This window comes from Nicotiana sylvestris, chromosome 2, assembly GCF_000393655.2.
Source record: "Nicotiana sylvestris chromosome 2, ASM39365v2, whole genome shotgun sequence".
Taxonomy (NCBI): Eukaryota; Viridiplantae; Streptophyta; class Magnoliopsida; order Solanales; family Solanaceae; genus Nicotiana; species Nicotiana sylvestris.
In genome coordinates, this window is record NC_091058.1 from 22,419,872 (window position 1) to 22,434,907 (window position 15,036).

At 36.4% G+C, this 15,036-nt stretch overlaps 1 protein-coding gene across 1 annotated transcript; it reads right to left on the reverse strand.

The window, feature by feature from the left end:
- Positions 1–8,187: 8,187 nt before the first annotated feature.
- Positions 8,188–14,729, reverse strand: LOC104219484 (gibberellin 2-beta-dioxygenase 8-like). Its single transcript, NM_001302577.1, is given in 5 exon segments — positions 8,188–8,500; positions 9,103–9,424; positions 11,727–12,190; positions 14,213–14,296; positions 14,616–14,729. Coding segments are annotated over 4 exon segments (1,065 nt in total). The 5' UTR covers positions 14,252–14,296; positions 14,616–14,729; the 3' UTR covers positions 8,188–8,260.
- Positions 14,730–15,036: the final 307 nt, after the last annotated feature.

Sequence of the window (15,036 nt, forward strand, 5' to 3'; positions counted from 1 at the left end):
ATGTACAGTTCAAATAATATCAAAGCGGTAAAAGCAGCATTTAGCACATTAGGCTCAAACACGTAAAAATCAGACAAAACCAAATATAACAATTTATCTAAGCTCGAATTTCTAACCCTGAACCAGTGGTTCTGGGTCAAATAATTCCCCAGTAGAGTCGCCAGAGCTGTCGCACCTCCATTTTCCGCACCCGCGAGGTGCAAGAGAGTTTTTCCCAATTAAAGGACAATCGAAACGGGATTGGTTTGTTTATTTCAGAGTCGCCACTTGGGAGATTTAGGGTGTCCCAAGTCACCAATTTTAATCCCGAATCGAGGAAAAGAATGACTCCATATTACAGTCTGCGTACCAGAAATCCGGATAAGGAATTCTGTTAACCCGGGAGAAGGTGTTAGGCATTCCCGAGTTCCGTGGTTCTAGCACGGTCGCTCAACTGTTATATTCGGCTTGATTATCTGATTTTATACAAGTGTGAACTTATGTGCAAAATTTAACTTTTAACCGCTTTTATCATTTACTGTTTTTATCAAGAATTGCAACGTTGTGAAAATGTATCTCGAACCGCGTTACAATCAATGTACCCGTGGTCGTCGACACACTTTGACTCCGTTGAGATTTGGATTTGGGTCACATCAATGTGCACCCGAGTTTAAGGAAATTAAATTATTAAAGGCGCGCCTAAAGCGACTAGCGTATTTATTTTGGGTAGGACCGTGGAATTTTACTAAACGGTCCATCCCGAAGCCTAAACAATTTTTAAAGCAATATTTATTGAGGGCCCCGCAATTTGTATTTTTATTTGGCGAGGCTCACCTCGTTCTTTATTTCTAATGAATTTGCAACGTCATGGACATGCATCTCGAACCACGTCACAGTCAATGTACCCGTGATTAGAGAGGCATTTCGAATCCGTCGAGATTTGGATTTGGGTCACATAAATGTGCACCCGAGTTTAAGAAGGTAAAGTTTATTAAGACGCGTCCTAAAGCAACTAGCGCATTATTATTTTGGGTAGGGCCGTGAAATTTTTCTAAACGGCCCGTCCCGGAATCTAAATATTCATTATGATATATATATATATATCTATGAGGGCCCCACAATTTGTCTCTTTTATTTGGCGAGGCTCGTCTCATTTTTATTTATTTATTCATTTATTTATTTTTTTTTTAAATGGACAATGCTAAAATAACTACATGTTTTGCTACTTTGCGAGGTCATGGGTTGTAGATTGAACTTATTTGATGAAACGAGTATTTTTTCGCGGAATTAAAATTACTACTATGATTTTAACATTACTACTACATGTATAAACAATTATTAAGACAAACTAAATAATTAACACCTTTCGGAATGTGTACAAACACTTATCGCAACAAATATTTGGATAACAATAATCTGAGCATGAGGAAACAAGATGCCGAACAACTACTTAACATAACGAAACAAAGGGAAAGACATTCACGGCCAAATTTCAATGCCATACGGAGTTAATAAGAAAGAAATAGCAATTAGCAAACATCATATGTATATGTCTCGCTCAATTCGCGTACTATCCGCATGAACTAGGATGGTATTTCAAAACATCACATATACATATTACTAACAGCAAATATGAAGGACACGGACAGAGATGACCTACTTGAGATTAACGTCCGATGCGTTGGACCTGCGACGAAATCTCGGACAACAACCTTGACGTACCGGACCTCGACGAACCAAAGACGACCTCAACGGACTGCACGACGGCACTGAAGGAACAGCGATAACATGGGCTGATTGGTTGTCGTGTTTGGACAGAACAACTAAAGCAGTGGTGGTGGGTCGACGAGGAAAACAACAGCAATGGTGATTGTCGGTGGTTGTAGGCGATGGGGAAGGTGACGATGGAGGTGGTGTTTGGGTGGTTTGCTGGTAGCGGGTAGTGTCGGGGGGTGTGACTGGTTTCAGTAGGTGTTGTTTGGGCGTGAGGCTGGTGAAGGCGATGGTTATGGCGGTTGACGGAGGTGGTGTTTGCGGGACTGCTTGGGCCGTGACGATGACGGGGAGGCAGCTGGAGGTGGAAGGGTGGTGGTGGTTTTGGGTAGGTTTGACGATGGTTTAGGGTGGTGTTTGGGTAGTGGTCTATTTGGTGGTGCCTGGTGATGGTGGTTTTGGCGACGAGGAGGGTGAGGACAATGGTTATGGCGTCGGGACGTAGGGTCGAACGGAGGTGTTCGCTGGCGAGGAAGGCGATGGGGGCGTTGAGCTGTTTCGGACGTGAGGGTGACGGGCTCGGGTTTGGATAGGGTTCCGACGTGTTTTCTTTCTTCTTCTTTAGGAAGAAGAAGCATGAACAGTGCTCCTTTCCTTTCAAAAATCCCCGTTCCCAATTTTTCCAAGTCCTCCCTCCTTCTGTGTTTTGTCCGTGTATTTGATACCCAATGCCAAGAAAAATGAGCCCCACGCGTGGTGGGGTTCGAGACTTGTGTCCCCCACGCGTGGTGGGGTTCCCCGTGTGTGGTGGACTCGGATTATTATGGGCTAGGTTCGAAATTAGGCCTAAAAACGGGTAGTTTGAACCCGAATATTATTCTTTTGCCCGGACCCGATTAAAACACGACGTTGTTCGACTAATCCTATATAAGCAAAATAGCTACCAAAATAAGACTAATATTTAAACAAAACTGTATCTTTTTTAATGTTTTTTCAAGATTAAAATAGCTACGAAATATTAATAAAACTATATTTTGTAATTTTCGTTTTATATAAAGATAAAATATAAAGTAATATTTTTGTATTTTTCAAAATTTAAAATGACTACAAAACATTAATAGAACTATATTTTTTTTGGTAATTTTTGAAATTATATAAAGTATAAAATAAGGTACTATTTTTTTGTATTTTTCAAGTTTATGGGAAATACATAAACTAAAATTTATATATATATTTTTTGTAATTTTTCTTTTTGCAACGAAATAAAGCAAAAATAGCCAAAATAGGTATATTAGACCTAGATTACATATTTATGCTAAAAATGTGAAAATTCTCGGAGAGGGTCAAAAATCAGGTGTCTACAGTGGTTACATTAGCGTTTGACGAAGCATCATTTTTTTCCCTTAGTTTATTACTAAATTATTATATTTCTATTTGACCTCATGTTGTTGAATGAATTTTAATTATTGTTGTGTTTTATATTAAGGAGTTTGTAATGAGATATTATCTCAATATAGTACTAGTTCTTAATTATGTGATCATGGGTGAGAATTTTGTTGTTACCTTCCATGTTTTATTATGTTATTTTCATTTAGTAAATGATAAGTTCTTGAATTAATGGGAAATTATTATACATAGTACCACTACGGATTTTGACGTCATCAAATGTTCATCATAAATTGACCACATTTAGTGACAAAAATATTTCGTGTCCGAGAATTATCTATTTATGGTTCATGATAATTTTAACTAGCATTGTAAAAAAAAAAATTGGCAACGACATAATAGTTTTTAACTACAAATTGTAAATTATTTTTGTAAAAGCAAAGTAGTTACTAATTTATATATTTGGGGACGAAATAGTTTTTGTACATAAAATGTAGTTTTTAGTGACGAAATAACGTTAATTTAACTGCGAAATATATATAACTTTAGAGGCAATCAACGTCGTCAGTAATTAAACTAAATATTTAGTGACAAGGTTGTTTCGTCGGCATTGATAATCTTTTTAGTGACAAAATACGCTATTAGCGACAAATATTTCATACTTTTTGTGACAAACAAATTCGTCACAGATACTAGTCATTTTGGGGATGAAAAAGAATTTCGTCACTAATACAACTTGATTTAGCGACGAACCACAAAATTGTCTTTGTATACTTTTAGTGATAGTGTTTTCGGGGACGAAAGATTGATAAATTATTTTTTGTCGCAGAAGATTTGTTTTGAAGAAATATGACTTTTAAGTGACAAAATAATTCGTCATTGATAATCAAATTTGTTGTAGTGACTCCCAGCTCACGAGATTAAAAACCACGACCTACCCTCATAGGATTTCAACTTCACTAACTGAGCAAACTTTTAGATTACAATCTATTGTAATCTAGGAATTAACCTCTTAGTCCCTCACCTACTTGTAATAACTCTATTACAAGCCCCTGTGTAATAACTCTATTACAAATCACACACTTTGACTAACTCTAGCCAAAACACAAATACTAGGTTTATGATTTTACAAAAGATCTCCTACAAAAATGCTTCTAAGTAAGCTGGGTAGGAGTTACAAATATATAACACTAATAAAAATACAATAATACTAAGGACATATGATAGACTTAGTGCAAGGATCTGGTCCTTGATTCTGTTGTTGCTTTGTTCTCCATTAACTTGAAAGTCGGCATTACACTTGAGAGAGAATTTATAATTTAGGGTTATGAAATTGTGTGTATATCCCTTACCTCATGTTGGTAATATACAAATGAGGTCATTGGGATGATGTGTGCAATTATCCAGTACAACGCATGCTCCATGAAGTGATTGTTGCACTGTTACGTGTGTAGAATACAATGCAGTGACTTTATAGTTGTAGAGAGTTGACTTGTACTGTCATTAGAGGAACTGATGGACATCTGTTCCCTCTCTCATTTCTTTAACTCAAGTTGTTGGAACTTGTGCCAAACTTGAGACTTGTTGTTCTCGAGCACTTTGAGAATGTGTAACAGGTTCCTAATCTGATTCTTATTAAGAAGTTTGTTAGATCATCAAAATATACAAAGACACGCAACTTAATAATTTTTGCCTTTTTGATGATGAGAAACTTAAAATTGAAGTTCCCACTCAGAATCAGATCTTTCTACAAAAAGACTTTATTCCCCCTCAGAATCAGAAGACCTGTTCCCCTTCTTAATTTTCTTTCCCCTTTTGGAATCATAAAAAGATTATACACAAGTAAATGCAAAAAGAAATCTATCAAAGTTAACTCAGGCCACATGTGTGCACACAACATGGTTGAAAACGGAGTGCAAGAGTACAACATGCATAACAAAATATGAGATGCTCATTAATTTAAAGAGAAAAAATCAGAGATAGTAGCATCTTTGTTACAAAAACATCCACACAAAAAATAACTTAAAATACCAGTCATAGAAATACCCAAAAAAAGACTAAGGTAGGACAGACATCATTCAACTGAACACTGGGAAAGGAACTGTTTAAGGAGCACTAGAAGGGGGAGTGAAGGATGAGGAGGCAAGGGTTCTGAGAAAAATGTTCATTCGAGCATTTGCAGATACTTGCTTGTTAATCAGTCGCTCTTTCAGGTCCTCGACCTGTTTCCTGAGATCTGTATTTTCTGTGGTCAGGCGAACAACCTCTGTGCCTTGTGCACTGCCAGAACCAGGTGCCTCATTGGCCTAACTAAGCTTCCCTTCAAGAATGGCATTTCGTGCCTTCAATCTCTTTATCTCCTCATTTGCAGCATTCTGAGCTTCAATCAATTGAGAAATAGTCGAATTGCTACCAACACCCCCTTTCTTGTCAGTGCACTCACATTCCTCCAAGGTTGTCTTTGTGAAAGTTTGCTTGCAATTTTCCACTGTTGCTTTTCCCAAAGGGACTTGAAGAAGTTAAACACCTTAGTGAGCAAGAACCAATAAGGCAAGCCATGATTTCTGTCCTTGAAGCCTACCACTTTCTTCATATGTTCAATCATAAGACCAGATAGATTGATGGTGGTGTAGGCATTAAGGGCTTCATGAGGAGCATGTCTGCTTTTTGAAGTATTAGAATGCCTTTCTGCGCTTGGAAGCAAGACCTTATTCACTATTTCAAACAGAAGTTGATACACTGGAAGGAGGGCCTTCTTGTGCACCTGTTCCCCCTACTGCACAACATCATCCTTCAGAATGGCTCTTTTGAAGATAGGAGAATAGGTCCCTTTAATGTATGAGAGTCCTTCAGTAGGCACTCTCAACATACTCCCTAGAACAGCCTCGTCCATCACGAAACCTACGCCATTAACCTTCAAGCAAATGTTATCATCCTCCACTGTAATATATCTGCCTAGAAGCTACAAGCTTCTTCCTCATACACCTTGGGTATCTCATTGGTGAACAAATGAGTCCACTTCTAAAACTCACAAATGTCAAATAGTTGTCTCATTCCTGACATCTCGAGAATGTCAGTTTCAAAAGTTCTGCCCCATAGCACCCTCTATTTCCTAAGGTTTTCTCTGCCTCCATCCTTTGACACGGTCACTTTGGCCTTCTTGGAGGAACCAGGTTCCTCATTATCACTAGCCTTCCTCTTCATCGAATTCCTTATGTTTTTCTTCTTCTTTTCAAACTTATCACAAGATTTCTCACCACACTTATCTACCTCGACACTTTTCACCTCTACAGCTTTCACGGATGACCCTCTCCCATGCTTTGGAATCATAGGTTTCTTAGAATATTTAAGACTTAAGGAAGCAGGTTCCTCTTTCACCTCCAAAATAGTATCAGAAGCTGTAGGAAGAACATTATCTGTCGGAGTGGAAATATTCAAATCAAAGCTTGGAGACGGTACTGCTGATACTTCACCACTACCAACCACATCTTGTTAAGTTTCAGAGATTTCCTCAACCTTCTGACTGGAGACCTCTTCTCCTTCGTCTCCATCTACTATTTCGTTATCTGCCATTTTTTCCCAACGAAGCAGAGGGAGAGGTTGTAGCAACGAATCTTTTGGGGTTCTGAGTCTTATGACTGTGGTGAGAACCAGAACTCGATTGGATTAGAGAAAAGCCAGTATGTGGTTGTTGGTCTGGTGTGAGGTTTTGACTAGGTGATGGTTGAGACGTAAACGCACACTCCTGTGCTTCGTAAGACAAAGACACAGTAGGGATGACACTGGTAGTGCTTGAAAGCTCTGGATTCTGAGATATAATGGAGTTTGGAAGTAGAGACACGAGAAAGAGAGGTTTTGCTTTTGAAAGAGAAGAGAATTTTGTGGCTTTGATGTGGATGGTTGGGAAAGAGACGTTTTCTTGGGGTTATTGAGAAGGAGTAAGGGATCGGTTACAAACGGGTGTAACGTATTGGGTAGACGGGTCGGTTACAAACGGGTGTGATGTTTGGGTTTTAAATAGGTGATAGAGAGTGAAAGAGAGAGAGAGAGAGAGAGAGAGAGAGAGAGATAGATAGAGATAGAGAGAGAGAGAGAGAGAAGGATCTACTAACCTGAGTCAAGGGAACCAGGTTCCGTGACTGAGTTTTGTAAATGAGAGCTTCATCTTTTTACCCAGATGCAAGGTTATTGGCTGCTTGTTTACTCTATAATTTCCATGCGTGTTTACCGGTAATGGTATAGAGATGAGTTAGAATTTGCCAGAAAACACTTTTTAGTATTTTTACCTGTTCATTCTTTCATAGTCAATCATTGAGGGACCTAGTACTAAGTTGATTTTATCAGCCCCAATGCTAGTCGATTCTTTTCAAAGTGCTCTCTACTTAATAGTTTGGTGAAGATATCTGCTACCTGGTCCTCTGTTTTGCAGAACTTCATGCAGATGAGGCTCTTTTGAACATTAACCCAGAGAAAAATGATGTTGCACATCAATGTGCTTTGATCGCTTATGCTGAACCGGGGTCTTTGCCATGTTGAGAGCACTTGTGTTATCATACATTAGTGGCACACAATCCGAAAATACACCAAAGTCCTTCAGTTGTTGCTTGATCCACAATAGTTGAGCACAACAAAAGGCAACTGCCACATATTCAGCTTTTGCAGTTGAAAGAGCCATATAGTTTTATTTCTTTATACCCTATGAGATTAAACATGACCCTAGAAGGTGAGCCATGACAGATGTGCTCTTTTTATCCACTAGATAACCAGCATAATCAGCATCAGCATACCCAATTTAGCCGATAAATTGTCTCTTGAAAGATAGTAGAGAACCACGTCATGCGTTCCTTTGAGATACCTTAGAATCCTTTTGGTAGCTTTCAGATGAGATTCCTTTGGACTGGATTGAAATCTAGCACATAATCCCACACTGAATACAATATCTGGTCTTCTAGTTGTGAGATACAAGAGTGGACCAATGATGCCTCTGTACATAGTTTCGTTCACAGGAGAACCAGGTTCATCCATGTCTAGACGAGTGGCAGTGGTAATACTTACATGGGGAGTATACAAAAATTAAAACTCAAAAAGAGAAAAATTGACATATACTACTTTTTTTCCCTATAAACTATTTAAAAGGTCAAATGTGACCATATATGCATTTTTACTACAAACTTTTTTGAGTTTAGTGACTTGATACAAGAAACCTAGGCAGACCTACTTTATAACCAAAGTTCTTGACATCCTCTTGGACTTGTTGTCTGAATTCTCTAAACGTGAATCTTCTATAAACAGGAGGCTCAAAACAACTCCGTATTTCAGTGTCATAGGATGGACACAAGAAAAATGCAGTTGAGAATCTCTCTTTTGCTTTATTAGTAACAACTCTGTGCTCTACACTTTTATACACACCATTGCTCCAGGCCTGCATTAGGAAACTTGAGTGAATATTTTAACAGAAGATTCCCATTGACTTAATGCCGAAGAGACGTGGAATTCTTAGTATGTTTATCTTCAATCTTCATTGCTCAAGAAAGTCAAAATGGGTTACTGATGTCAAAGTATTTGAAAGGAACTTCTAATGAGTTTAACCTCCAAATCTAACAGTAATTCTTTTTACATCATCGTGTTCAAATGGCCTACATCAATAATTAGTTCAATATAATAAGCCTAATTCGGTAATACAATAACTACATGAATACCTCAGTCCCAAACAAATGGGAGTCAACTACATAAATCCTCAATTGACAAGATTCTCCATTTAAAACCATCTCAAGCCAACGTTGCATAGAATAAAATTTAAGAGTACTAGAATATCTTTATATTACTACTGCATAAATCTCTAATAGAGCTAAAAGGCTTCCAGAATAAAATCTAAAGTAAACATACTAACATAACTAAAACATATTCCCAACATGACTAATAAGCCATGGTCTTATATATGTATAAAATAAAATAAATGACATGTTATAACAAGTTAAAATGCATCGAAATCCATGCATATAAGTAAAATTAATTTTTAATTACCTGAAACAAATCTCCAATGTTGATGATAAGTGCTTGAGGATTGGGCTTAACAGAGATCCATTTCCCATCTCTTACTAACTGCAACCCTCCAATCTCATCTTGGTGCAATATTGTGAGGAAGTCACTATCAGTGTGTGGCATTAATCCAAAGACTTGTGGGGAAAGAGGGCATGCTGGATATCTATTCATCCGAAGGTAACAAGTATTTAGCAAACATGTTTCTCTGAAATATTTCGACTTATATCCCATTTTCTCCGACAATATTCTTGCTAATTTATGTGCTAATTCAGACAATGTTGTCGCAAACTGTTCCATTGTGGTGCTGAGTTGATCAAAGGAGAAAAAAAGGTAAAGCTTAGAATCCAAGGCATTGATTTATCAATTCACAACATCAATATCAATATCAAGCAAACAGTGAGAGGTTTAATTATATGCACTGGATAGTGTAATATTTTTTTTACGTTATTTTGTAGTTTAACCTATTATAGTATGTTAATTACGTATCATTTTTGTCAAGTTATTGATTAATACCTAACATAGAGATTATATGTAATTACCTGATAAGTAATATGATAATATAAATATATCTTAGTTAACACAATATAACTTCAACTCATAATGGTTATATATGTAGTCTTCTTTTGGGTGATAGTGTAAAAAGTTCTTTAAATTGTGGGGGTCTAAAAACCCATCATGCGCAGCTTCATACCCACATCTAAATGTAAGAAAGCTGTCTTAGGTTTTGCGACCAGAAATATATGGACGTTGGGGGTATGTCTAACCATATTTACGATCTTTTGAGTCAAACAGAGGACTTATTGTCTTTTTACTCTTTGATTTGATGAATTAGCTTTTTTCTTACCTGGAATGAGGTGAATGCATATATCTCTCTATCAAGCATTAGATAAGCAGGCATAGAGAATATTGAAGATTCATGTTTTATAGAAGTATTTCAATCGTTCATGTTATTATTATACGGGTAGGTTTCCCCTAACCTTGGTCACAAAGGTGGTTAATGTTTGTAAAAATAGCTAAAGCTTAACTCCGAAAATGACCTAAAACATATTCCCTCCATTTCAGTTTGGTTGAATCTTTTAAGAGTATGAGTGTTGATTTTCTGTGTGTGAACATAGATTCTTTAAGTATTTTTGAAATAAAATTTACATATTTAAAAATTAAACTACATAAAATGTATTATAAGACATAATAGTTAACAATTCAATATATTTAAAATTATTTGCAAAAACATAATCAAAGGAAATCTTGTTTCACTCTCCAAAAAGTAATAGATTCATTCTTTTTAAACAGAATTAGGAGTACAAGAAAAACCTAGTCCAAAATTTTTTAACCTCCGAGGACCAGCCTAGAAATGAAAAATTGAATTATTCCATGAAAAACGTATAAGGTAATTTTTAAGCTACAAATTCGTGTTTGACCATAGAAAATTGTTGTATTGTCGCCTGTGTTTTAATATCTAAGCTCATTTTGTATGTTCGAATGATGTATTATTCTCTGGTCGTATGGACTTTGAACAATATTAAATTTGAATGGGCCACTGGTCTTTCTCTCCTTAAAACGGGCCTATCGGGCTACCTGAATTATAAAATAGATAAGGAAGTTATAATAATCATATACTAATTGAATATTATCGTCAATTAATGGTTAACGTCATCACCTGGTCCAACATTATGAGGGCAAGAAGTTAGACATATTTCTCAAAATGCCATAACCATCTACCACAAAAGTGATGATTCACATTTATCTGAGTCGGCAACTCCCAGAATTTCTAAAAGTAGGAAACTACTTATAAAAGAGATGAAGGCTAGTTTGGGATCCAAATTGCTGTCAAGTCTAAACCTACTTTAAGAACACATTATTGGAAGCCAGCTACTCCCATTGTATAATAAGGTATCGGTCTGTAATGTCTTATATTTTTTCTAACTGTTTTGAAAACGTTTTTTTTGAGACAAGTGTCTATCGAAAACAATTTATCTATCTCAGGAGGTAAGGTCTACATATACTCCACTATCTTCAGACCCCACTAATAGAATCATATTGGGTAAATTGTTATTATTACTGTTTTCACGTATTTCCTCACTTTATGTACTTACCTTTCCTTATTAATTACTGGATTTATCTAGTATATAGTACATTGACAATGCAACAAAAAAACAATTAACCTATAATTACCTCATACTCGACCTTCTATGCTTCCCTTAATTATATCGACCTATTGTGTAAATAGTTTTTACCCCATCGTAAACTCCAAACAAAAATACCACAATGTAGCATAATTGTACGGGAAATACTTGTCTTAGTTTGGTATAACATGTGGTGCTCAGGGCGAAGCTACATAGCCCTAAACTGTTCATCTTTCGTCAAAAAATTACATTGTATATATAGATAAAATATTATATTTTAGTGGTATATAACATATATTGAACACTCTTTATCGGTGATTTTTTCACTTCATTTAAGTTTGAACACCCAAGATGAATATCCTGGCTTCGCCACCGGTGGTGCACACAACCACCTCTCCTTCAGTACACATATAATGCAAAGAGGAAACACAGAAAGAGAGAGAGATATCAAAGCTAACAATTTAAAGAGTTTAATTTTAGTACCTGAGGCTGCTAAGACCACTTGAATTGGAGATATCAGTGAGAGGAACGTGGAAAGCTTCGGACCAAGAAAGTTGTTGAAGACAAGTAGCTGACGGAGTTCCCCAACGGTAACTTCCTTTGGAGAATTTGTGATTCTTTTCATTCATTTTCTCATTGAATGGCTTCTTGAAAAGCTTGATTTGCTCCATTCTCATTTTTTCCAATATATCATGTGATATCCCATGGTTCACCACTTGGAAAAAACCCCATTCTTGTGAAGCTTTAGCTATCTTTCTCTTGCATTCTTCCCTCTCGAATTCTCTTCCATTTAATAGCTCAAGGTCTATTAATGGCAACTCGCATTCCTCTACAACAAAGAGGTTGTGGTAATTTATGTTTGAAGCTTTTCCAATTCTTATGTCGTCAAAAAGTTTCTTGTATGTCTCCTCAAAAGGAGGATCAGGCGATTCTCGCATACTTAATTTCTGAAAATAAAAAAAGGATGATGTTAATTATGAGCACCATATTTGTAAATATAGCATCCACTTTTGCAAATCAGCAAAGATTATAAGGACCAAAAAAGCAAAAAGAAAAAAAGAGTAGAGAAGATGAACATCAAAAAAGAAGAAGCCAGAGGGCTTGCATATATCATCCACTTTTTAGTCAAAAGACTTCGTTTTTGGGTTTCGATAGTCCCAAATAAATAAGATGCTACTTCCCTTTTCTCTTTCTTTTCATGTTTTGTTAATCTTCACTCTACTCTTTTCTAGTTATATATATATGGTCATTGAATAAAGGTGGAGAAGAGAAAATAAATTAAAGGCCATGCTTGTAAAGTTTCTGATTCAATATCTTTTTAGGTCATGGCCTGTTTCAATGACAATCGACGGTGAAGACAAAGAAGATACGCAGGAGGGAGGACGATGAGGGAGCAGGAAATTGAACTTGTGCAATGAGCAGCGACCAACAGGGACCCATTTAATTGAATATATATCAAAGTTAAAATAGGCATGTTTTTAAATCTCGGTCAAGATTCAAGTCAAGCATATGATATTGATTTTACATGGTTTTCCACAACACCTCCATCATGTGTGCAACAACAACAACAAACTCACTAGTTTTTTACGAGTGGGGTCTAGGGAGGGTAAGATGTACGCAACCTTACCCTTACCCCGGGAAGGACAGAGAGGCTGTTTCGATCATGTGTACCCACATGCTTCATATATTGATCTTGAAGTACCTATAGCTTCTTAATTCCCAATGTTTTAAAAGCTTTCCTTTGTTTTTTTTATTGTGTTGTTCTGGGGAGTGGAAGGGAGTTAGATAGGGGTTAATATTTACCTTTGGATTACCAAAAAAAAAGGCTAAGCTTTAAATTGCAGCATGATTATTAGTTCGAGAGTGATGGAGAGAAGAGAAAGCAGTAAAAACTCCTTTTTTGGTTATCAAATTAAAGGTGGACTACTCCTCGGTAACCTAGGGCGATCTGTTGTTGCATATAATGTATACGTATTTAGCTGTGTAAATCAATTCGATCGAAGTGAGAACCACACAAGCTAGTATAGTACAATAGTCAATAATTGTACTGATTGATACTATAGAGGCCTTGAAGCGTGGTAGAGATTTAGACAGATCCATCCTTGTAAGCTTAGAGGTGATCGACAAGAGAGTTGCTCAGATGATCAACACTCCACCACCTACAACACAACACTAGGGTCGTATGTTCGAGTCACCAAAAGGAGCAATAGTTCCAACAAAGGGGAGGCAAATCGCACAAGAAAAAACTAAGAGGTGATCAAAGTACACTTTATTAGTCATTGTATTTACATTTCAATTTAATTGATATACTATATATCACTCAGTCATTGCTTGATCACTATATATTCCAAAACAACATTTTTATTTGAATCGAGAAAAGTTCTATTATGCAAATTCAAAAGAAAATAATATTATAGAAGCACCAGGCGTAAAAACTTACCAGATTTTCAATGAACGAACTTCTTGTTAATTAATTAAAGTTCTGGTTAAATACTATTATGACACATTAAAGTCATATGATCATATCTTAATTAGCTGCGGCTCTCCTCCAGTCTTGTACTAAAACTTGACCATCTAATTTTCTAACATACCATATATAATCTCAACGTACACTAATATAACTAATGCTGGCGGATTAGGAAATACTGTTTGCGAAATGTATTTTTTATTTTTAATAAAAAACCACCATGGTAGTGGGGGTTAGGCCACGACCCCTACTAGTTTATTAATACCACAAAAAAATAGTACATGGAGGAGGATATAAACCTTGGCCTCCATTCGAAATGTATTAGCCTAGCCCTTCATAAACGCAGGTACTCTTCAAAGTTTTTTTTTTCCCCCGGTTTTAGAGAAGTCTCAGTTCTTAAAAGAACTCAGTATTTGAAGGGAAGCAAAAAGAATTGAGCAGAAGGAAGTGCATCTCATGCTGAAGTTTGGTGTAATCATAACTTTTTCTACTGATCACTTACTTGGTTTGGCTGTTGTGAGTGGTTCGTAGACTTCACCATACTAATTTTTCTTCCAAGGAGCAAGTAGTCCTTAGTACATTTAACCTGTGCATATAACAAATCCAAACAATTAGTATATGATCAGTGATTGCAAAAAAAAAAAAAAAGAAAGAAAGAAGAGATAACTAGCTAGCTACTTGCATGGCAATGCAGAAAAGAGAGCATAAGATAAAAGAAAATGTGATGATAACCAAAAAGTATTTCGGACATAATTAGGACCACATAAAGCTGGTTTTAAGAATTCCCTAATAAAGAATTCCATGATCCAAATCGTCACCACAAGGGTCTAAAAATTTCTTAACAAAGAGTTTTATGATCAAAGTTTGTAAGTTTAGGAAACAAAAACAAGAGGCTGGTCACATACCAGAGTAAGCACCAAGGTAGCAATTACTACAAAGAAAAGAAAATGAAGAAAACTAAGGAGTTTGAGAAGTGGAAGTTGGTTGGCTAGCTAGCTAAGTATATCTGCTTGTTTTGCAGTCCAGAAAGATTGGAGAGGGGGATATTTTTATAGGGAAAAGAAGGACTTAATTGGAAATATCAAAAGTAAAATTATTACAAGGAATATAAATGGCATGTACTAAAGGATTGAATGTTTATTGATAGAACAAAAACACGCGGCTCACAATTCAATCAGAGAAATACTTTTACCTATTTAGGAATATGTCTCTTCTTTCCATATCTTGCCATATTACTGTAGGTTGAAAGGGCAATAGGAGTGTTCATTTGGGGTTTTAATAGGGGATAGGTAGGAGGGGCAACCCCACTTCCAACCGAGAGGTTGT